We start from the raw sequence: 25,424 nt of genomic DNA, 5'->3' as shown, positions 1-25,424 counted from the left end.
TTTTTCTGTGACTCTCCAAGCTCTCCCCTCATGGTTACCAGATGGCTCCAGCAAATCTAAGCATCACAGTCTTACAGGCGATTTCCAAGTCCAGGACAGGGAAAGTCTCGTTTGTAAAAACCCATTTGTAAAAGTGAGGAAAGCCTTCCCAGGAGCTCCCAGGAAGGATTCCCCCAGGCCCCTCACTGGCCACGGTTGTGTCACGTGACTTGCCTAAACTCATCATCAACAACAAAAAAACTGAAGCCAAGGGACTGGCTTAATCTATCCCACCCCCTCTATGCTGGGGCTGGGGAGGGGGTCCACTCCCCTGAGAACATGGGAGGGTAAACACCGAAACAAACTCAGAGCTTTGACAGCAAGAAAGGAGATGGGAATGGCTGATAGGCTGGTAATCAACAGTGTCGCCCACACAGAGTTTCTGGTTTTTAACAACTAGATATGAGGTGGGCTGTTGATTTCAGACACATTCTCTATCAACTTAAGAAGAATCCCCCTATTAATAAGAGTAATAGGGAAAGTAAGAGTTAATTTAATAAGAGTAGTTGTTTTTTGTTTTGTTTTGTCTTTAAATCAAGAATGACTACTAAATTTTACCCATATCTTTGATGGCAGTTGAAATAATTCCAGAGTTAATATCCTTTGGCCTACTAATATGTTGTATTAACAGATTTCCTGAAACAGAAGCAAGGATATTTTAAAGCTTAAAAGTTTTCAGTTCCAGGGACTTCCCTGGTGGTCCAGAGGTTAAGACTCAGTGCTTCCACTACTGGGGACATGGGTTCGATCCCTGGTTGGGGAACTAAGATCCCACATGCCACGCAGCACAGCCAAATTAATTAATTATTTTTTTAAGTTTTCAGTTCCATACTGATTAGCAATTTATAGACTTTCTCATACAAAGCAGGACACATACACTGCTGCTTACTAATAAACAACGCTTCGTACATGTATGATTTTTTTCATATCCTATAACAGAAAAATTGAAGACAGAAAGACTGGAGTCAGAGGCAAGCAGGAGAAAAAGCTTGTTCTGGGGTGGGGACAGCAAGGCAGAAGAGCACAGGAAAGATGCAAAGGCTACTTCTAAGGAACAACCCATACTTCATCCACATCAATGTTTTGTATCACTGGCACTCCCACCACAGAATCCTTTTGAATTTCTTCAAGGTATTTCAGCTCCCTGGACATCTCAGTGCCCATCTGGGTCCACTTCCCCCACCTTCCTTGCCTCTATACAACTAACCATCCACCCCAGTGATCCTAATGAATATATCAATTTTTCTATCTGTCTCTAACTCTCACTTTGGGCTTCTTGAGAGCAGAACCTATACCTTGTGAACCTACCTACATACACCCAGTTGATTTCTCTGCTCCAGATTCATAGTGGGCTTTCCAATTATTTGGAAAAGTGATGCTGGTATTGAATGTGTTGAACACTTTATCATGCATTTGTAATATGGCAAGCACTGTCCTAAGTACTTTATATGAAATACGGTTCTTTTTATTTTTTAATTTATTTTATTCAAGTATAGTTGATTTACAATGTTGTGTTAACTTCTGCTGTACTGAAATATGCTTTTGAAATTCTTACAATATCCCTAGGTATACTATTATTATCTGCATTTAACAGGTGTGGAAAAAGCCTAGAGAATTTACACAACTTGCCCCAAGTTGCAAAGCTTTTAAGCTGTAGCGCCGGGACTCAAATCCAGAGTCTGATCCCTGATGTAACCTCTAAGCCATTCTGCTTCTTGTGACTCTGAAAACAAATGAGATAAGCCCAAATTATGTCATGGTCATCTCTCATACAGGTTACTCTCCGTGGAACTGACAAAAATATTCTGGCTGAATTCACTGCCAAGGTGTCATCTGGAGAATCCTAACCAGATGCCAGGGGCCACCATCATTCATTGACACTCCCTGATTTTAGAAGGACTGAGAACAAGTTGAAGATTTGACCTTTCCAGCACACATCTGCATCGGAATAGGCAGAGGATCCACTTCGCCATCCTTTCCCATCCTCACACAGAGCCCTTGGTGCATCTGCCCCCTTGGGATCACTTGGCCAGGTTCTCAAGAATCTCAACGCACCTCAAAAAGAATGAAATCAAGTACAGCTGTATCCATGCCATTTCCCCTCTCCTTTTTTTTTTTTTTAAATTAATTTATTTATTTTTTGATACGGACCACTTTTAAAGTCTTTATTGAGTTGGTTACAATATTGCTTCTGTTTTATGTTTTGGCTTTTTGGCCACGAGACATGTGGGATCTTAGCTCGCTGACCAGGGATCGAACCTGCACCCCCTGCATTGGAAGGCAAAGTCTTAACCACTGGACCGCCAGGGAAGTCCCTCCCCTCTCCTTTTATTACTGCCCCAAAGCCTATAAAAGCTTAGAATCTATTAATTCTATGTTTATAGCAGGAATTTCTACTCATTATTACCCGAGAAAGGAAGAGTCAATTTAATACACTTGATTTCAAAGATTCTATCCAATGAAGCCAGACTCCATTACAGTCATATCGGCTAATTACTGTGAAGTGCAGCAGTCTGCATTTGTAAAAGAAAAAAGTATCCAAGCTTAACAGGCAATACCCGGTAGAGAACATGGAGACATGGGGATAGGCTTGTTGCTGAACTGTAATCTGCAGACCTGATGGGAAAAGCTCCCCCTCTAGCTTGCTCTGTTCCCTGAATGCTGTTTAACTGCCATGGGCCTTATCCCCCTACATCTGTAAGAAAGGGACCACAAGATCCAGAAAGCACTCACTAAAGCTAATCAATATTTAGAAGCTGAAAATAAAACAAACAAAATAGACAGATTTCAGCATAGACAAAGGAAAAGAGCTTTTTTCTTATGCCCCCAAGACTTAGTTCTAGGCTAATACCTCTCTGCTTCCGGGATGCTCTGGGATTTATAGCTGCATGATATACTCAAGCACCTTAGCCAACGAAGAATAGCTCAGTCCTTCCTTCTGTCCCAGAGCAGACCAGCCAAGGGCAGAACTCTCTCCCACAGCAGTCAGTGAGTCTACTGCCAGGGTTGACCCCATCATTCCCAGCTCTTATTAGGTAACTGAAACCCCTCATCTGCTGACCACACCAAGAGGCAATCCTGGAACTTCATCTGATGCCCCTGGGTTAGGGAGAGAATCTTTCTCTTTCATACACTTCTCCAAAGTAAGCTTAGAAGGTTTCAGATGACTTCATTCAGCAGATATCCGAGTGCCCACAATGTGCCACAAACGACAGGTGCTGAGGAAATCCAGGGGATGGACACCCAGCTGATTAGGAGCTAGCTATCCAATACCACGATGTAACACAATGTCCTTTACCCTGCCTTCCTGCTAGTCATTGGTGAAGCTGCCCCACATGCAGTGCCTTTTAAAGTCCATGGAACAAAATAGGGAATATAATTGCTGTACATTCACTGTGACTTGTCACCAATAAAAATTCACTGGTGTCTCATTTACCGGGCCTGTGCTTATAAAGAGGTTTATAGTCTGCTGTGTTAATGAACCACTTTAAAGTCTGAGAGGAGATAGAAAAGCAATAATTAAAGGCCATTTCACCATCTCAAAACCCCTTTCTGCTTCTTCCCATTGAACTTCCTAAGACCCTAGGAGGGTTCAAATAATGGCAACATTAGGTCTCACAGCTGCCTGGTACACGGGTTTTTCAATATCTTTGGCGCCACTGTACTTTCTTAAGGTTTCATTTCCCAATATCACAATTTCTCCTCTTACAGGCTAAAAACACTAAATGGTAAAACAAGTCCCCTATCCATTCGGTTCACAGTGAAGCTGCAGGATCCAAACAGGCTAACCCCAAAAGCGTGTCCATCATTGAATTATGTGATAGGTATAATAAAGGATTCAAATGTAAACCAATTAATTAATTTTTTTCAAAATCAGACCAACCTGAGTTCAAAACCAGGCTCCATCATTTTCAACAAGTCTTTTAACCTAAGCCTCAGTTCCCACATCTGTAAAATTTGAAGAATAATATAGTACATATCACAAAAAGCATCAATAAGACCAAACTTTTATAATAATTAGCCCATGCCTCATACATGGCAAGTGGTCTAAAAAGGTATTAGATCTTAATATTGGTGTTACTATTATTATTATTATATAAATCGTGTTCCAGATCAGTGTCAGGTGCACCCATGTGTTTGTGTGACTTGGAACTTGGTACCCTGACTACATCACGTCTGGGAACTGCAAAGTTGAGGACCAAATCTCTGCCCTAACCAAGGCCAGCATGAGCCACCAGCCTGCGCCACCTGCCTGCCAGCCCCTGGCTCAACACCTGGCACAAGCAGCCACCAAACGCTAAACCTCCGCTCAGTTTCCACTGGTTTCATGAACATTCCACCCTGTATCCCAGCTGCTCAGAAGGGGAGGTCAACCTCTCCCCAACCTCACTGGCGCACACCAGACGGTACAAGCCTGTAGGCTGCTCCTTACAGTTTTCCTATGCAGAATATGACTGTGTCCATGGCTCCTCCTCTGTCTCTGTTTGATATCAAGGCCATGCCAGCCTGGGGGATGACCACAGTGACAACTGGCTCTGAGCCCCCTCCCAGTTTTGCTATTTTGGGGACATTCCCAAGCCTCTTTCCTTTCCCACATCTCCCAGAGGCTGATCGATGGCTATGGTGGCTACTGTCATTTCCAGCAACTCATTCCTCTGTGACAACTGACCCTTTCAGTCCCCCACTGTCACCCCTACAGCTCAGCTTCTCTGGTCTCACGGATCCCTTTTCTCAAGTGATCATAGCTCCTTTCGGCTTCTCATCTTCCTTGAATCTCTACACAGATACCAACGTCATTGAACTTTATAAAAAGTAGCAGAAGTCATGTCTAACTCTTCTGAGTTGAAATTTGAAAGACGAATAGTTGTTAATCACAGAGTTAGGGACTTCCCTGGTGGCGCAGTGGTTAAGAATCTGCCTGCCAATGCAGGGGACACGGGTTCGAGCCCTGGTCCGGGAAGATCCCACATGCCACGGAGCAACTAAGTCCGTGCGCCACAACTACTGAGCCTGCGCTCTAGAGCTCGTGAGCCACAACTACTGAGCCTGCATGCCACAACTACTGAAGCCCGTGGGCCTAGAGCCCGTGCACCACAACGAAGAGTAGCCCCCGCTCGCCGCAACTAGAGAAAGCCCGCGCGCAGCAACGAAGACCCAACGCAGCCAATAAATAAATAAATTTATTTTAAAAAAATCACAGAGTTGATGGAGCAAAGATGGGGGTGGGGGGTTCCCAAGCAGAAGAAGCCACAGCCTACACTCTTCCGTCTTTCAGCTGGACTGTAGCTCTTGTGTCCACCACTGTGTCCAGGGCCATGGCATTGCTCCTATCTCCTAGTGGGTGTTTAATAAATGAACAAGAGGTCTAAATCAGCTAGCAACTAGCAACCGTGGTCTGTTATAGTTTCTTAGAATGCAGACCACACACATCTGAATTATGGGAGGGCCACAGAGGTACAGATCTGTGGGCCCCCGGCTTAACTACTGAACTAGAACCTGCAAATGAAAATCCCTCTAATGGGTCTCACGCATTCCTATGGACTGAGCTGCAGCAGTGAACTTCAAACTTCTGGTCCTGGTACCCTGTAGGAAATACATTCTACAGTTCTACATTGTGACCAAATACACACATATACAATCCAGTACATGCACAGTAATATCTGTCTACTCCATTCTAATAATTTTTTTTCCAAAGCTGACTGTAACCCATTGAAGTGACTCCACAACTCATTACAATTTGAAAATCACTGGGTTAGTGTGTAGAGAGGGAGTGGTGACCGCTGATATTGTAAAGAAGTGAGGAATGGTCAGATCATAGAAGGCCTTCCTAAATTAAAGAGTTTGGCCTTGGGCTGTAAGTCATGAGAAATCATTTCATTGAGAATTAGATATGAGGAAAAACAAAACCTAGGTCCTGTCTTTGTAGAGATTGCAGTCTCCTCTGGGGGAGGGGTGGGGAGACAAATTACCTGTCAACAGTCGGGACTGGATGAGAAGTCAGGCAGAGGGACAGCACAGGGATGAGGCGCAGCCTGAAACGTTTTGAAAGTCGTTCAGTACGGAACGGTTTCAGACAGGAATACAGTAGTCCCCACTTCTCCACAGTTTCAGTTTCTGTGGTTTCAGTTACCTGTGGTCTACTGTAGTCTGAAAATATCAAATGGAACATTCCAGAAATAAACAATTCATAAGTTTTCAATTGTGCACCCTCTGAGTAGCGTGATGAAATCTCGCCGTCCTGCTTCATCTTGTCGAGGCCTGAATCATCCCTTTGAACAGTGTATCTGCCCCTTAGTCACTTGGTAGCCACGTCTTTATCAAATCAACTGTCACATTATCACAGTGTTTGTGTTCAAGTTACCCTTTCTACTTAATAATGGCCCCATAATGCAAGATTAGTCATGGTGGTCATTCACATCTGCCAAAGAGAAGCCATAAAGTGCTTCCTTTAAGTGAGAAGGTGAAAGTCCTCAACTTAATAAGGAAAGAAAAAAAATTGCATGCAGAGGTTGCTAAGATCTATGGTAAGAACAAATCTTCTACCTGTGAAACTGTGAAGAAGGAAAAAGAAATTCATACTAGTTTTGCTGTTGCACCTCAGACTGCAAAAGTTATGGCCACAGTGTGTGATAAGTGCTTAGTTGAGATGGAAAAGGCATTAAATTTCTACAACAAGATATTTTGAGAGAGAGACCGCATTCGCATAATTTTTATTTCAGTATATTGTTATAATTGTTCTATTTTATTATGACTTATTTTTTTTCTTTTTTTATTTATTTATTTATTTATTTATTTATTTTTAGCTGCGTTGGGTCTTCGTTGTTGCGCGCGGGCTTTCTTTAGTTGCAGCGAGCAGGGGCTACTCTTCATAGCGGTGCACGGGTTTCTCATTGAGGTGGCTTCTCTTGTTGCGGAGCATGGGCTCTAGGCGCGTGGGCTTCAGTAGTTGTGGCACGCGGGCTCAGTAGTTGTGGCTTGTGGGCTTAGTTGCTCTGCGGCATGTGGGATCTTCCCAGACCAGGGCTCGAACCCGTGTCCCCTGCATTGGCAGGCAGATTCTTAACCACTGTGCCACCAGGGAAGTCCCCAGGTGCCTTCTTAAAAACCATTACAACCCAAGCTACATCTTCAAAACAAACATGTTATGGCCAATACGAATCCCTGGCAGAGGCCTTCCAATACCCCTTCTGCAGGTTCAACCCATTAGGTTCAAAATATAGATGATTTTTTTTTAATTGAAGTATAGTTAATTAAAGATGTTGTGTTAGTTTCAAGTGTACAGCAAAGTGATTCAGTTACACACACACACGTATATATGCTTATTTAAAAATTAACAGCAGCAGCTACCCTTTTTTTTTTTTGGAAGATTTTTAATCCCAGTTTCAATTTCATTACTTGTGATTGGTCTGTTCATATTTTCTATTTCTTCCTGGTTCAGTCTTGGAAGGTCATACCTTTCTAAGAATTTGTCCATTTCTTCCAGGTTGTCCATTTCATTGGCATAGAGTTGCTTATAGTAGTCTCTTAGGATGCTTTGTATTTCTGCAGTGTCTGTTGTAACTTCTCCTTTTTCATTTCTAATTTTATTGATTTCAGTCCTCTCCCTCTTTTTCTTGATGAGTCTGGCTAAAGGTTTATCAATTTTGTTTATCTTCTCAAAGAACCAGCTTTTAGTTTTATTGACCTTTGCTATTGTTTTCTTTGTTTCTATTTCATTTATTTCCGCTCTGATCTTTATGATTTCTTTCCTGCTACTAACTTTGGGTTTTGTTTGTTCTTCTTTCTCTAGTTCCTTTAGGTGTAAGGTTAGATTGTTTATTTGAGATTTTTCTTGTTTCTTGAAGTAGGATTGTATTGCTATAAACTTCCCTCTTAGAACTGCTTTTGCTGCATCCCGTAGGATTTGGATTGTCGTGTTTTCATTGCCATTTGTCCCTAGGTATTTTTGGATTTCCTCTTTGATTTCTTCAGTGATCTCTTGGTTATTTAATAACGTATTGTTTAGCCTCCATGTGTTTGTGTTTTTTACGTTTTTTCCCTGTAATTGATTTCTAATCTCATCGTGTTGTGGTCGGAAAAGATGCTTGATATGATTTCAATTTTCTTAAATTTACTGAGGCTTGATTTGTGACCCAAGATGTGATCTGTCCTGGAGAATGTTCCGTGCGCACTTGAGAAGAAAGTGTAATCTGTTTTTGGATGGAATGTCCTATAAATATCAATTAAACCTATCTGGTCTATTGTGTCATTTAAATCTTGTGTTTCCTTATTAATTTTCTGTCTGGATGATCTGTCCATTGGTGTAAGGGAGGTGTTAAAGTCCCCCACTATTATTGTGTTACTGTCGATTTCCTCTTTTATAGCTGTTAGCAGTTGCCTTATGTATTGAGGTGCTCCTATGTTGGGTGCATATATATTTATAATTGTTATATCTTCTTCTTGGATTGATCCCTTGATCATTATGTAGTGTCCTTCCTTGTCTCTTGTAACATTCTTTATTTTAAAGTCTATTTTATCTGCTATGAGTATTGCTACTCCAGCTTTCTTTTGATTTCCATTTGCATGAAATATCTTTTTCCATCCCCTCACTTTCAGTCTGTTTGTGTCCCTAGGTCTGAAGTGCGTCTCTTGTAGACAGCATATATATAGGTCTTGTTTTTGTATCCATTCAGCAAGCCTGTGTCCTTTGGTTGGAGCATTTAATCCATTCATGTTTAAGGTAATTATCAATATGTATGTTCCTATTACAATTTTCTTAATTGTTATGGGTTTGTTTTTGTAGGTTCTTTTCTTCTCTTGTGTTTCCCACTTAGAGAAGTTCCTTTAGCATTTGTTGTAGAGCTGGTTCGGTGGTGCTGAATTCTCTTAGCTTTTGCTTGTCTGTAAAGCTTTTGATTTCTCTGTCGAATCTGAATGAGATCCGGTAGAGTAATCTTGGTTGTACGTTCTTCCCTTTCATCATTTTAAATGTATTGTGCCCCTCTCTTCTGGCTTGTAGAGTTTCTGCTGAGAAATCAGCTGTTAACCTTATGGGAGTTCCCTTGTATGTTATTTGTCGTTTTTCCCTTGTTGCTTTCAATAATTTTTCTTTGTCTTTAATTTTTGTCAATTTGATTACTATGTGTCTCGGCATGTTTCTCCTTGGATTTATCCTGCCTGGGACTCTCTGCACTTCCTGGACTTGGGTGGCTATTTCCTTTCCCATGTTAGGGAACTTTTCGACTATAATCTTTTCAAATATTTTCTCGGGTCCTTTCTCTCTCTCTTCTCCTTCTGTGACCCCTATAATGCGAATGTTGTTGCGTTTAATGATGTCCCAGAGGTCTCTTAGGCTCTCTTCATTTCTTTTCATTCTTTTTTTTTTATTCTGTTCTGTGGCAGTGAATTCCACCATTCTGTCTTCCAGGTCACTTATCCGTTCTTCTGCCTCAGTTATTCTGCTATTGATTCCTTCTAGTGTATTTTTCATTTCAGTTATTGTATTGTTCATCTCTGTTTGTTTGTTCTTTAATTCTTCTAGGTGTTTGTTCTTTAATTCTTCTAGGTCTTTGTTAAACATTTCTTGCATCTTCTTGATCTTTGCCTCCATTCTTTTTCCAGGATGAGGTACTGGATCATCTTCACTACCATTATTCTGGATTCTTTTTCTGGAAGGTTTCCTATCTCCACTTCATTTAGTTGTTTTTCTGGGGTTTTATCTTGTTCCTTCACCTGGTACAAAGTCCTCTGCCTTTTCATTTTGTCTGTCTTTCTGTGAATGTGGTTTTCCTTCCACAGGCTGCAGAACTGTAGTTCTTCTTGCTTCTGCTGTCTGCCCTCTGGTGGGTGAGACTATCTAAGAGGCTTGTGCAAGCTTCCTGATGGGAGGGACTGGTGGTGGGTAGAGCTGGGTGTTGCTCTGGTGTGCAGAGCTCAGTAAAACTTTAATCCATTTGTCTGCTGATGGGTGGGGCTGGGTTCCCTCCCTGTTGGTTGTTTGGCCTGAGGCGACCCAGCACTGGAGCCTACCGGCTCTTTGGTGGGGCTAACAGTGGACTCTGGGAGGGATCACACCAAGGAGTACTTCCCAGAACTTCTGCTGCCAGTGTCCTTGTCCCCACGGTGAGCCACAGCCACCCCCCGCCTCTGCAAGAGACCCTCCAACACTAGCAGGTAGGTCTGGTTCAGTCTCCTATGGGGTCACTGTTCCTTCCCCTGGGTCCCAATGCACACACTACTTTGTGTGTGCCCTCCAAGGGTGGAGTCTCTGTTTCCCCCAGTCCTGTCGAAGTCCTGCAATCAAATCCCACTAGCCTTCAAAGTCTGATTCTCTAGGAATCCCTCCTTCCATTGCTGGACCCCCAGGTTGGGAAGCCTGACGTGTGGCTTAGAACCTTCACTCCAGTGGGTGGACTTCTGTGGTATAAGTGTTCTCCAGTTTGTGAGTCACCCACCCAGCAGTTACGGGATTTGATTTTATTGTGACTGCGCCCCTCCTACCGTCTCATTGTGGCTTCACCTTTGTCTTTGGATGTGGGGTATTTTTTTGGCGAGTTCCAGTGTCTTCCTGTCGATGACTGTTCAGCAGTTAGTTGTGATTCCAGTGCTCTTGCAAGAGGGAGTGAGTGCACGTCCTTCTACTCCACCATCGTGAACCAATCTCTCACTTTGAGCCTATTATGACTTATTGTAGTTAATCTCTTATATGCCTAATTTATAAATTAAACTTGTCATAGGTAGGTGTGTATAGGCAAAAAGATAGTATACATAGGGTTCGGTACTACCTGCTGTTTCAAGCATCCACTGGGGGTCCTGGAATGTATCCCCCATGGATAAGAGAGAACCACTGTAGTTACCCTAGTCCTGGCTCCAAAGTCCTCCTTTCTTTGGAAGAAGAGATAAGTTATCTGGGCCTCATCCACTTTATCTTGAAGGAAATTATTACAGTAACAACTATAAAGCTCTAGAAGGGATGACATGAAGGTAAGTAGAAAGCAGAAGATAGGACCAGAGTCCCCATCCCTCAAGGTATTGAAGAGAAGGCCTTCCTAGAAATACCAGAGTAACCAGACTGGGGAATTTGCCCTCATAGTGTATGGAGCTGGTCCAACTATGAAGTAATGTCTCAGGCGTATTACATTTTAACAGCTTTATTGAGGTATAATTCACTCATGTTACCACCATCCAATTTTAGAACATATTCTGTTTCTTCAAAAAGATCCCGCATGCCCATTTGCAATCACTTCCCGCTTTCTTCTCCAGCCCTAACCAACCAGTAATCTACTTTCTGTCTCTACAGATTTACCTTTTCTGGGCATTTCATCTAAATGGAATTATACAGTATATGATCTTTTGTGTCTGGCTTCTTTCACATCCATGTTGTAGCATGAAGCAATACTTCATTCCTTCTTGCTGCTCAAGAGTATTCCATCATCTTTCACCACATTTTGTTTACCTCTTCATCAGTTGCTAGACATTTGGGTTATTTCTACTTTTTGGCTATTATGAATAATGCTGCTATGTACAATTTTTTTTGCCTGGACATATGTTTTCATTTCTCTTGGGTGGATATTCAGAAGTGGAATTGCTAGGTCATATAATAAATTTATGTTTAACTTTTTCAGGAACAGCCAAACTGTTTTCCAACATGGCTTAACCATTTTACATTCCCACCAGCAACATATGAGCATTCTACTTTATCCACATTCTCAAGTATATTCTAAAATCCAGATTCACATTTATTACAGCATGAAGCAGAGCCTGAATAAGGTTGGAACTAGCATTTCTGTGAACTGGGGAGTTCCTGTGGCCTTGTAATTTATTCACATTCCAAATTTCACTGAAATTTAGAAAAGAAATTATCAGAGATGTTCTTTTGAAACATGCTTGAAATCATTTAGTATCAAAACTCAATACCAAAAAAAACTATATAGACCTAATCATAGAACATTTGACAAAAATATTTGTCAAAGGCGAGTTATCAAGAACCATGACAAATGAGAATGTGTTTCCCACACTAAACAGAGTTTCCCAGGGGACAAAATCTTAACTGTGAATCCTACAAACTAGCAGAAACTTGCAGAAGGCAGCAATCACAGCCAGGAACCCGAAAGAAAGTCAGGGAACTATTTCTTTAAATCTGATGCAACTTGCATTATATCAGGTGATGAGCTGCAAAGATGAGACCCTGCTTCCAGAAAAGAAAAGAAACAGACCTGGCCTAAAGGGAACACAGAAGAGTCACAGGAATGCCCCTGCTGCTTTGAAAACCCCAGGTACCTCTTACAAACATACTGTACTCACAAATTAAAAGAGGGGGTGGGCACCCAGAGGACTGGCAAGAGTTTTGGTTCAGAGACCACAGAGGGACACCAAACGCTTTCCACACACACTTTTCCTAACTAGAAGACAACCCCCACCCCCACCCCCCGTCTGGGGCTTGGGTCTCTGTCTCTCTAACATTTTACTTAAAGTGTCATATAAATTTCACTGAATGTGTACAATCTCCTCTCTTCACCTACAGGTTTCCTCCTCTGGAGGAACCCTTTTTGTTCCTAGAGATGAAGACCTAGGAGGACCTATGCTAATTACCCGTTAGCACTCTTTCTGGTGCAATCAGCTAAGTGGAGGTTTAGGTACCCAGCTGGTCAGGTTCCAGGAGATTTCCCCTGCTAATTTTCAGTCATTCAGGAAAACAAAGGAGTAACTAAGATTGGGTTACCATGATTTTAAAGAAACCCTGCTCCTCCTTCCCTTCCCCCTGCCAAGATGTGTAGACTTCTGTATTTCACACTTTTACATCTGTTCTTCTCCAAAAATAAAAGCTGTTTATATTCAAGAAATGCTGACTACAATACCAGCATGAGTTACATCTTTGAAACACTCACAGAGAGAACATACGTATTGTTCCCACCAAACAGCGTGTGCAGTTTCTTCCCAGAGCAGCACCTGGGAATAAAACTGCAGGAGAGCTCAGCAGTGCTTTTATTTATTTGTTTGTACGGAAAGAAAACTGTATTCTCTCTGACGGGTGCTAGAGTTACCAGTTAAAGAAAACAGAAGAGGGGGTGGCCTTTTAGGAACAGCTAACACTTGGCTTTGACCTTATGAAACATAAGACTACCCAGTCTCTGGCCTCTAAGAGAGTCTTAAGGGTTCAAATAGAAAACCACAGCACTCCCAAACTCAAAGGACACTTTCAACCGTGCAAATGGCTGCAAAGAAGCCATTTCAAATTCGTAGTTTCCCCAGAACCTAAGATACCACCAGTACTAGAAACAAAACTGTCCCAAACTTGGTCCCAGACAGAACACCTTGAATAATGCAATTAATTCACTCCCCCATCTAAAGAGTAACTAACATTTCTGATTTAAATGCTGCACATTTTAATAATATTAAAACCTCTCCTGAGAAAGTTGGATATGTCCCCCTAATTGTCAATACTGCAAAAAACATAATCATCTTCAACCAGATATTTTTTATATCCAGTCTACCAATTATTATCTAATCATATCTTTTTCCTTTAAAATAGATGTTCCAAGAGAGGTGTTTGAATTCAATTTTTCAAAAGCATCTTCCCCAGGGCTTCCCTGGTGGCGCAGTGGTTGAGAATCTGCCTGCCAATGCAGGGGACACGGGTTCGAGCCCTGGTCTGGGAAGCTCCCACATGCCGCGGAGCAGCTGGGCCCGTGAGCCACAATTGCTGAGCCTGCGCGTCTGGAGCCTGTGCTCCGCAACAAGAGAGGCCGCGATAGTGAGAGGCCCGCGCAACGCGATGAAGAGTGGTCCCTGCTTGCCACAACTAGAGAAAGCCCTCGCACAGAAACGAAGACCCAACACAGCAATCAATCAATCAATAAATCCATCAATAAAAAAGAACGTGAATTTCTTAAAAAAAAAAAAAAAGCATCTTCCCCAGCAGTGAGGATGAAATAAAATGTTGATACATGCTCATTATCAAGTTGTGTACAAAGCTGCCTTAACAACCTTAATCGTCATCAACCTTCCCCCAAATAAAAACACATGCAATATAAGCAGTGTGTTTATCTGAGAACTGTAGATTAAATAACAACATAGGGCATCTTTGTGGCTAGGTCAGAGATGTTTAGGGATTGTTGTTACAAGGAATGTCTGTGGGATTTCTCTGTAAGGAAATCCTCTAACCTGCTGTCTAGATTCCAAACGCCCATTCCATTTTCCAAGTCTCAAAAAATAAACAACCCAAAGATTTCAGACTGCAAACAAAAGAAGGGATGAAAGAGTTTGTGAATACAATTCTTTTTTTCAGCTTCTAGGCAAAAGTCAGCACCTCCTGGGGCTTTAAACTGAATCCCTACAGATCCATAGGGAAAAACAGGAAATTAACACCAGAAGGATGCATCTTCTTGATCATGGAGATGGGGCTTTTTCTGGCCTCTGAATAAACTTGCTAATAAAAAAAAGGCAATGCAAAGAACAGGCCAGGATTATCACCTGAAATGGTATCAGGTGATACTCGATACCATTTCAAGTATTCCCCTTTCTTACAAACATTTCATACTCATAAAATATTAGTGTGAAGTTTTAAAGTCCATATTCTTAAAAGTATGTGCCTCCCACAATTTGAAGCCATAAGCCTTAAGAAAAAGTTGCAGTTACCTTATATAAATCACTATTTCCTACTCTGCAACAGTGTCAGGCAAACTCAAACTTCTATGGATATATTCTGTGTTTTTCAAAGCAACCTGTATTTAGTAAATCATTTGTACGATTTCTTTAACATATACTTCTCCCATTTATTAGGCACTAAGATCCACGAGGACAGCGTTCACGTGGGTCTTCATCATCATATCCTCCGCATCTAGAACAATGCTAGGTACACAGCAGACGCTCGATAAATATTTGTTGAATGAATGAATGAACCAACATGAAAGAAACAAGAAGAAAGAAAACTGTCTTTTAAACATTTAGGCCAGTGGTTCTGAAACTCTAAAGTGCATCAGAATTACCTGGAAGGCTTCTTAATGCACAGGCTGCTGGGTCCCATCCCCAGAGTTTCTGATTCAGTAGGTCAGAGAGGCAGGACCTAAGAGATGATCTTGAAGCTGCTGAAACGAGGATCTCACTTTGAGAACCACTGTTTAGGCAATTAACCTGTCAACCAGCTCTTAGAAAATCACAATGCACAGGATCACATTTACTGAGAATCAACCAGCCACAGAATCCTCTTCTATCTACTGGATAAGCCACGCTAGTCCTTGCTCCAAACACTCTCAAAATTGCCAACACAGGACGTACATGCAAGAGGACAATACACAGACACATGCCCAAAACAGCAAGAAATCATTACTATCGTGAGACTAAAGACGTTTCATTTCTCCAGTGCGTTTCTTTATGATGTATCCTACTGCGCAGTTTAATGTATTTCTCTCAGACAGAAATTACTAAACCACAATGCATAGCCATTCTCCCTCTCACTACCCCACTTCATTTCACTTACTAATGGGAGTTTCATCTGAGCCCAGGGCACAAAATGTGGTGAAGGAGCCCATTTTAAAGCTTATTTACATTATTGATATTTTAGTGTCTGTAAGGACCAAAGCCATGATCAACACTCAGTCCTTAATGGTCAGAAATCAAGCAGAGGCATTGATAAGGTGCAGATATAATCTAAACTTGCCATCAGGCTGAACAAAAGGATGCAAGCAAACAATCCAACAGAATCCCAAGCTCTAACTCTCCAATTATTGCATAGGTTTTTAAAGCATTAACTTCAAATGCATACTTTTCTCATGACCCTGTTCTGGATTTAAGTGCCTTTATATCCAGATTATAATCAGAAAGGGTATTTAATTAGATATTGTTTGCAAGTACTTTGAGATATAAAGTGCTCTATAAATGCTAAATGTTATTATTTAAATACAGTTTGCAATTACTGCTTACAACCTATTCCACCCGCCACACTGCTATAATTTGATTACAGGAAGCACCCCCCCCCCCAAAAAAAAAACCACTTAGACGTAGAAATGATGAAACCATGTGCATGTGAAGCTCAGATTTTTACCCCAGGTATAAATAATTCATAGGCATTTTAAATGGAGGGTTAGGTTGTAAAATCTAGTGAGGTCAAGGCAGCTGGCCTCCACAAGACTGAAAACCACCAAGTTATGTTGATTTTATAAGTTTCTTACTTATAAACCAGGTGGAAAGTAGACTGTGGTCAAAAACACAGGGCTCTTTACTCTTTTGGCTGCCAGCTCCATCTTCCATTTTCTCCATTCTAATCTTAAAATAGCTATATCTGTCTGAAAAAAAGTGTAACTCCAGATTTTGATTTTAATAATTATCTGGCAGATAAAAGCTTGAGAATGGCTCCTGTTCTAACACGTCTTCCCATCTTGCTATCTTCTGTGATAATCGCAAACTCAGTGGTCTTCAATTCTTAAAAAATGGAAAACTTTGAGCCTGATTCCACATGCCTTCCAAACACACTTGTTGGATACTTCTCCAAAGAGAATGGCAGATTAAACATAAACGTATCTTATATACAATGTAAAAGGAAATCACTGCTAATCGCAAAATGGTTCATATTTTATGCTTTCAGGTTTTTAGACAAGAAAAAGAACAATTAACATGTTCTAAGCTGACCTTGGTTATTTAAAAAACAAAATCACAAGGGAAGAAATATTTTGGAAATAACACTTAAAACACAACTATGCTCATCAAAGAGATCTTGTGCCCCAAACGAAAGTCTTCTGGGAAATCTGTGAACCCAGGGAGATAATACATCAGATAATTCTGATGTCATGACAAGGTCCGTGAGTCAAATACTGGCTATGTGAGTTACTATGGGCCCTGGCTTTGGGGTAGGTCAATCGTACGTTCGGCCATTTAGAAGCTTTATGACCTTTGGTAAATTAATTGATTTTTCCAAGCCTCATGCATTCATCTGTACACTTACCTCACAGGAAATTGGGAGATAATTTGACAATGTCAAGAGCCTTAAAGATCATTTATAACTTTCACTGTAAATTGCACTTCTAAGAAGTTATTCTAAGGAAACAGAGATGTATACAAAGACTTATGTATAAGGATAAATAATGTAAAATGTATAAAAATAATGTGTACAAAGACATATATAAGGATGTTTGATTACCAAAGCGCTATTTGCATGAGTTGAAAAGTTGGAAATAGCCAAAAGTTTCATCAATAGGAATTGGTTAAATATATTATGATGAATCCCCACAGTAAAATGCTAAGTGGTCCTTAAAACATATGATTAGAAATTTGAACACTGACTGAATGAAGAAATTAAAAATTACATTTTTTTAGGCATGATTATGGTATTGTGGTTATGTGATTTTTAAGATTGTTTATCTTTTAGAAATACTGAAATATTTACAAGTGAAAAGATATGATGCTTCAAAATAATATGGGAGAGGAAGAGGATGGGGGTGTAGATAAAATAAGATTGGGTACAAGTGGATAATTGTTAATTTGGGGGCTCATTACACTATCTGTCTACTTTTTTAAATAATTTTATTTAGATTTAATTGACATTCCATAAATTCACCCTTTTGAAGTATACAAGTGATTTTTAGTATGTGCACGGAGTTGAGCGACCATCACCACGACCAGGACACTGGCAGTCTCTTCCTGCTCCCCCTCTCCTCCAGCTCCAGCAACCCCTAATCTACTTTCTGTCTCTATGGATTTGCCTATTCTGGACATTTCATATAAATGGAATTATATAACATGTGGCCTTTTGTGTCTGGCTTCTTTCACTTAGCATAATGTTCATCCATGTTATAGCGTGTGTCAACACTTCCTTTCATCACTGAATAATATGCCATCTTATGAATATAATGCATTTTGTTCATTCATTCATCAACTGATGGATGTTTAGGTTGTTTCCCCTCTTTGGCTATTATGAATAATGCTACTAAAAATATTGGTGTACAAGTTTTTGTGTGGATATATGTTTTCAATTCTCTTTGGTATATACCTGGGACTGGAATTGCTGGGGCACATGGTAACTCTCTAGTTAACACTTTAAGGAGCTGCCAACCTGTTTTCCTAAGTGGCTGCACCATTTTACATTCCCACCAGCAATGTAGGAGCATTCCAGTAATCTTTCTACTTTTACGTAAGTTTTAAGCCCCCCATGATAAAGAATTTTTTAAAATTTTGCCATAGAAAAACATTAATAGTATGCAAAATGGCTGATTATTAAGTTTTTAAAAAAAGGTTGTAGATAATATATACAACATAATCTTAATTTTTTAAAACTATCCATTTAGCTATGTGTAGAAAAAACTACTAAGCCATATACCAAAATATACATGTGGTTATCATTGGGAATCATGAATTCTTTTTGTTTTTTCTCCATTTTCCAAGTTTTCTGCAATGATCATGCATTGCTTTTATAATGAGAACAACAAAAAGCTTTTTTTAATTTAAACATACTTTTAACAATTCAGCAGTCTTTGCTCCCATTCCCAACCTACATTTTCCGGACCCTGGAGCCCCAGAGGTCATCCTGGTGGGATTCCTAAGAAAATCAAAAATACACATTGCCTTCATGAAGCTTGCTGTCTAGTAGTAAATATAATCCAAGACAGAAAGTTCTGAGGTCTAAAAAAAAAGTTATGAGATCAGTTCGGAGAGGATTTACAAGTGAGAGGGCTAATTTCTCTCTGAAAGGATCAGGGCAAATTTGGTGGAAAAGGTGGCATTGGAATGCTGAGTGCTAGGGTAGTAGGTACAGAAAAAGAGAATAAGGTAGGTCACCCCCTAAGGAGCATCCCTGGGGAGAAGGAAGCTGTTCCCTATGGCAGGTGAGAAGGAATGGTCATTAACTGCAGGGCATGGTGCGGGGCCCAGCTGAATTTTAACTGGTCTTGAAGTAAAGAGTTTAGTCTTTGTTCTGTAGACTGTGAGGAGTCGGGGAAGGCCGTGAATTAAAAATACCCAGACTGAAACTGTGCTTTAGGAAGACTAATGTGGCTGCAGTGCACAAGGGAAACTGGCCAGGAGAAAGCTGGTGGTAGAGACATAGTGCTGCCCAGCAGGAGGACTGGAGACAAGGGGACCCCGGCAACAGATATTAAGGAAAGATGTTTAAGGTTGGGGTAAAATAAAATGTGTTTTGAGAATTTCCAGGCACCCCCTTGAGATAAGTAGAGGCAGCCTGGGCATGTAAAAAAAGTGGAGAGAGAATCATCTTTCTCTAGAGGGAAATAAGCTTCCAACCAGAATGGAAGAAATTATAAGCAGAATTCATCCAACATTTTCTATTTAAGTCCTCCCTCTCTCTCCGCTAGGAACCTTATATTTCTATGTGCAGGATAACATTTCTTTCAAAACTATCACCCAGATTTTCTTGGAATTCTCAGCCCACTGCTACTTCAGGCCCTCTTCTCACAGAGCTACTCCCCCCCCACCCCCACAGAAATGGAAGGACCGATTGAACATGAAAGCATCTTTCAGACACAAGTTATCCCAAATTCTATGAGAAACGCAGACTCTGACTGATTCTGCTCAGCTGGGCAGGGCTGCCATGATTCGATCACAGTAGCTCAAAGCTGGGTGGGCTTTAGAACCACTATCACTGAAAGAAGGAATGGCGTAGAACAAGAAGGGCACGGAAGATTAATTCCAGGGCAGACAGAGACACAGAAAGAAGAAAGGGCCAACCAGCAAGACTCAAAATTATGAGATTTCAAAGAGCCTTACTGATAAGGGGGGAAAATATGATATACCCATAAAGGAAAAGTGTCGGGTATTCTTTCATCAACAAACTATTCCATGACCTCCTAAGTCAATAATTTGGCAAACAGTAAACCATGACTTATATTAGCTTTTGTACAAAGATTACTCCAGTTAATAATGAACACTGAAAATGATTACACATATTTCTCTGACGTTCTGGTAACTACCACTACACCCTATTTTATTATGAGGCAATGTCATGGCAAAGAAAACACCTGTTTAATATCTCTAAAAAACAGCACATGTATCTAATTAAAAAACTGTTATGCTATTATCATTTTAAGATACCATTATCTTAGCAATTCATGCAACTTTACTGAATTCTCATTTAAGACCAAATTTAATTAATTGCTCTGGGGTAATGAATTACTAATGTTTCAAGATTTCTTGAAGCCCATGAGACCTCTGACCAGAAGGTTTTAAATACTGGACTAGTAGTGTATCATTTCAGGTACCCACTCCCTGCCCCACCTCACACACACACAAACTTTGAAAAGGCACAGGCACAATAAATGTGTTTTTATTTGCATCATGGTTAATCCATAAAGAGGAGAAAAAGTCTTAAAAAAAAGAAAAGAAAAAGTTTTTAATGAATAATGCTGACACTTGATACTGGTTTAGAAATATGCTAATCTCCAAAAAGCTTCCGTGCTGAACTCACCTCGAGCAAAGGTCAACCCAGGCCATCAGAGGGTCAGACAGAGACCATGAGAGGTCAACATAAGGCCATACTGATACATTCAAAGGAAAAGTACTATTAAAAAGATGCACGACCTTCTGATATCTTTTTCTCAGGATCATTTTCTGTTACACACAATCATTGGGATCAAATGTTGGTGGAATCAAGTTTCCCATAAAATTCTATTTAGTCATGGAATAGCATATCTGTGTAGTGCTTTGCAGTTTTCAAAGCACTGCCATAAATACTTATTGATTTTTGAAACCTGTGTATGAGGAAGGCAAGCAGTTGTGATCATTCCCATTTTTTAGTTAATTATGGACAAAGGACTGATCCAAAGTCACAGAATTAATAAGACATGGACACAGAACCCAGTGCTCAGTCCACTCCATTAACTCATTCATTTATTCAACTAACTGGGACTATGGACTCAGAGATGAACGAGACCTAGCCTCTGGCCCCAAGGAGCCCACAGTTTAGTGAGCAGGTAGAAAGAAAACCCCATATCGTTTATAATACAAACGTAAAAAGCGTAGCAGGAAGAATGCATGCAAGTCTTCCAGATGAGGTCAATTTTTAAACCTAGGTTTCAATGGAGAAAGAAATATCTAGGCCCAGCAGGGAGTGAGGGGTAGAGGGAGAAAGACAAGCAGAGGTCATCCAATTCTGTTCAAATAGAAAAGTGAGTGTGAGTCCTGGCAGAAACTTAAGAGTATGAAGTCAGCAGCGGCCAATCTTGGCCTTGACTGCCTTACTCTGTGGGCCAAGCTAAGGACAGCCATGGTGCTCAGATTCAGATGTATGCTAATCTCCAAAAAGCTTTCTGGGCTGACCTCACCTCCTATGCAATAAAGCATACTGGTGGCACATTTCATTTCTTTTAATACTGTCATATCTTGAAGGAAGAATGACTCAAGCCCTGCATCTGAATGAGTAGATTGTTTTCTATAGCCTATGTATGTATACACACATTTCATACACCCACATGGATAGTTTACATCCGTAAAACTATGTAGAATATAAGTATCCACATAGATTATACAAAACATACATAGAACTCTATAAACCTTGCATGCAGAGACATCTGAATAACGTGTATGTCTAGACCAACCCCTTGAGATATGTTTAGATGGAAAAGGGTTACGGAGAGAGAGGTTACCATGCAGGACAACCATCTGTCCTAGATGATTCAGACAGTCATTTGCCTGCAGAGGAGGAATTGAAGGGGTTGGACAAGATGAATTCCAAAGATACTTTAAAGCTCCATGGTTTAATGTTTTATGAGCTTACCTGCATAAAGCAGTTTCTCTATTTTTGCTAAATAAAATTCCATGACCCTGGTGAAATAATTCCTCTCTGCCATTTTTTTTGTGCTCAGGCAGAAAATGTATTATTGATATCTGATTTAGCCACAGACAATGTGACTTAGAGCACTGAATGAGAAGTCAGGAAACCTATATCCTCTCCCCAAACCACCCTTCTCCCCTTCCCTACTCACCCCACCTCCAAGCAGGGAGGGGGCTGTGTGACCTTAGGCAATAGACTTGACCTCTCTGGGCTACAGCTTCCCACGTATTAAATGAAAGGAGTGGCTAAGTGTTCTACAATTCTCTTCCAGCTCTAAATCTATGAAATCATTCCTCTCCCTCAAGACTTAGTTTATCTCCACAGCTCTAAAAATCAGGACTAATAAAACTGGATTCAGATCACCTCTTTTCTAACCATCCTCTCTTTTCTTACTTTTTAAAACCATCCAAATCTTGCATAATTTAAGTGATCAGTGCTTCCCTGGTTGTTCTGGTTTAAATTATGCATTGTTGCTATTTGGGGAAAATTTAGACTGGGTCCAGTCTGGGATCACTGGCTGAGAACAATAAGCCCCCAAAGTGAGAAAGGATAAAGGCCTCTCCAGACAGGATCTGCTTTTAATGCATTGAGCACAGAGTTTACAAAAAGGGCATTGATTGTCTAAAGAGCCACCAAAACAGCAAGGGACTGGTAAGGCTGCAGTAAATTCTCCTAGATGCCTGACCTTGGCTGCATTTCAGGGGTCAGGCATTCCCCAGGAAGTTCTCAGCAGGCAGGCTTTCCTGAGGGTTTAGGAACAAATGAGACCTCTCACCTACAAGAGCCCATCTCTCTTAATCTGGGAAAACAGAAAAAGATCATCTGCCCTCTGATTTGTGGAGATTACCTCTGTGGCCTTTGGACTCAGCTCCAGGCCTGCACAACTCACCCACCACAAGACTGGTCGCAGACCCCTGACCTCCGGGAGGCAATTGTCCCCACATCTGCACTTAAGTCATCCTGCTAGCAGTTCCCCATCTCCTGGGCTAGCTGGAAGCTGTAGCCCTCCCTCTTTCCACACCTCCCGCAGGCAGAAATACAGTGGCACAGCACTAAAGCCCAAGCCACAAAGAGCAATTTCAGTGAATTGTGCAAAGATATCTTTTCAAAATACTGATCTCCCGAGCGCAGATCTCCCAGGTGTGAATCGAACTCCAGGTCGGCCAAGGAGCCCTTGTGGTTGCTCATAAGCTTGCAAGCTCTGGGTAACTCTGAAAACCTTCCCCAGGAAAAAGCCCACAAGGGACACCTCCAGACCAAGCCCAACTTACAATCGTATCAGAGCGCTATCCATTAGAGAAGCGACGTTGAGATTCCGGCTCAGGGAAATCGCAAGACTTGCCCATTGTTCAGACTCCCATCCCCCCACCCCGTCCTCCTCCCCAGCTTTGCCACTTTCCTCTACCCTGAAGTCTGGGCCATCCATCCACCTGATTAACCCGCTGGCAGAAACTCCCAGCGCAGAAAGTAGGGCAAATGAACACACACAGTCTGTAAAGCAGGAAGCCACAGACTTGGCCAAAGCACCCGTTACCAACCTCCACCCCCAGCTGCCCAGGGGGCAGCGGGTTCTGAATGTGGCCTTTCGGCGCCAGGGAAATAGCTTACTGTAATAATGCATGAATGAGCTTTTGCTACCCAACTATCAAGAAAAGCCATTTCAAATGGCATCTCTGCTCCTTCTCAGCCCCTTGGCTGCCTCCCAGAAACCTCACCTCTGAGATGGAAGGATTAAGGAGAAGGGGAGGAGGAGTTAAAAAGAGGAGGGTAGGTCAGGAGAGAGAGGATTAACGAGACTAAAGAAAAAGTACCACTTTGACCATAAAGGTAGTTCTTTAAAATAACAGTGGAGAAGAAGACAATGTCAAGGCAAGTACTGAAGATTCAGGTATACAACCCCAAGATTTAGCATCTAACAATGTATTCGTCAGGAGGGCGTGTGAACTTCCAAGCTTCACCCATCCTGCCTGTCTCTGTGTTGAGAGCCACCATCAATTCGGTCTCACCGACCCTCCCTGCCTCATGTATATACAATCGCTTTTTTTTTTTTAATTTATTTTTAGTTCAAGAGAGGAAAAAGCCGTGCTAAGATTGGTAGCCCATCCTTCTCAGACCCCCGCTGCTGCTGCCACCCACACCCCTCCCCCCGCTTCCAGGCAGGCAGCATCTAATTAACATCGCAAAAAAGCTCTGCCCCCTTCCCCGAAGGAGTGTGTTGGGCTTGGGGGGTGGGGAGGCGTCGAGGCTGCACTAGGATTCCTGGTATTCCGATCTCAAAACAACAGCAAAATGGATTCTATATCAGTGATGTCTTAGTCAATACAATGAAACGGCGTCTGAGGCAATTCACGTGAGGGTAAATGCAAACCAGGGGGTCTGGAGGGGGGTGGGGGTAGGTGCTTTACAAAGGACTAGCCACAGACACAGAGAAAACACACACACACACACGCACACACACACACTCACACTCCCAGGAGTTCCGGTCTGATTGGGGAAAATCAGAGAACACATCCCTTTCACCTGCTTAAGTTCAGCCATAAAACTGAAATGTCACAGCCACAAAGTCAGAAAGCACAGGCAGGGCTGAGTTAAAACGATAAATAAAGGTGAGCGGCAAACCTGCGTTTAAGAGAGCGCTGAGAGGGAGTCGGGGCGCCGACGGCAGAAAAGGGGGGGAAGGGGAGGCAGTTGCCAGCTACAAGACCAGCATAGCAATAGCTGCCCCCTTGGAGCGGCAGGTTCGGCTTCGCGGGGACAGCCAGGCTCACAATGTCATCTAGCAGGTAGCTGGAAAACGTGAGGGACCAGTGCCTTCATTCGCGCTGTTGTTATTCTTTTTGCAGAAAGGGACAGTGGTGTCTAGAGTCTTGGCACTAGATGACTGCCCGGGGCTTGTGTACACACACACACACGCACACACACAGGAGCCTTTCATTTTAATGCTCTTACACCGGTCTACGATGAAACTGGCATAAGCTCCACGAGTTCTCAGGGGAGCTTTGGCTGCCACCAGACGACACGTACCGCACAGCCCCTGCTGTGGGTGCTTAGCCAAGAGCACCTCAGCAACCCCCGAATCTAAACGAGAATCCAGGTTCCCTCGCGTCGCATTCGCCCGCCTCTGCCCACCAGCCCGAGCCCCAGTTCCACGCACCGAGCCCATTCACCCTGACCCAGAACACTGGAAAGAAATCAGAAAACATGTTCCGCTCACCCTCAAAGCCGAGAGATCGATTTCATCCAGGCTGCGAGCCGGAGAGTCGCTCGCCATGTCGACTTCTTCGCGGGAGAAATGGACCAAAACCACCCCGAAGATTCCCCGTTGAAAATTCCACCTCGGTCTATTTCACTCGCGTCCTCATGCGGGTGTCGCGCCAAAGGCCCGGGGCCCAGCCTCCCCCGCCCACCCCGGCCCCACAGCGCCTGATCGCGATCCTCCGCGCGTCAGTCCGCCGGCTCCGGGAGCCCAGCCTCTGCGCGGATCTCCAAGCCCGGAGTCGCGGTGCGTGTGGGCTGCGCGCCCTGAGCAGCTAAGGGCGCTGGGGCTGCGTGGGTGTATTTAAATGGGACATGCTTCTTTGCTTGTGCGTGGATGGCGGCTGCACTGGCTGTTATAATGAGACACATCAAC

The 25,424-nt window shown here is 42.2% G+C and overlaps 1 protein-coding gene across 1 annotated transcript in view; it reads right to left on the bottom strand.

Annotated features, from left to right (window-relative positions):
* TNIK (TRAF2 and NCK interacting kinase) overlaps nt 1–25,158 on the bottom strand; it is a 410,774-nt gene extending 385,616 nt beyond the window's left edge. The window contains exon 1 of the mRNA XM_061193436.1: nt 25,008–25,158. Coding sequence (XP_061049419.1) covers nt 25,008–25,064 — 57 coding nt within the window. The 5' untranslated portion in view covers nt 25,065–25,158. The remainder of the gene's footprint in view (nt 1–25,007) is intronic.
* Between the last annotated feature and the right edge of the window lie 266 nt (nt 25,159–25,424).

Source organism: Eubalaena glacialis, chromosome 6 (genome assembly GCF_028564815.1).
Source record: "Eubalaena glacialis isolate mEubGla1 chromosome 6, mEubGla1.1.hap2.+ XY, whole genome shotgun sequence".
Lineage (NCBI taxonomy): Eukaryota > Metazoa > Chordata > Mammalia > Artiodactyla > Balaenidae > Eubalaena > Eubalaena glacialis.
Note: the sequence above shows the minus strand (reverse complement) of the source record. Positions and strands in the feature narration are given on the sequence as shown.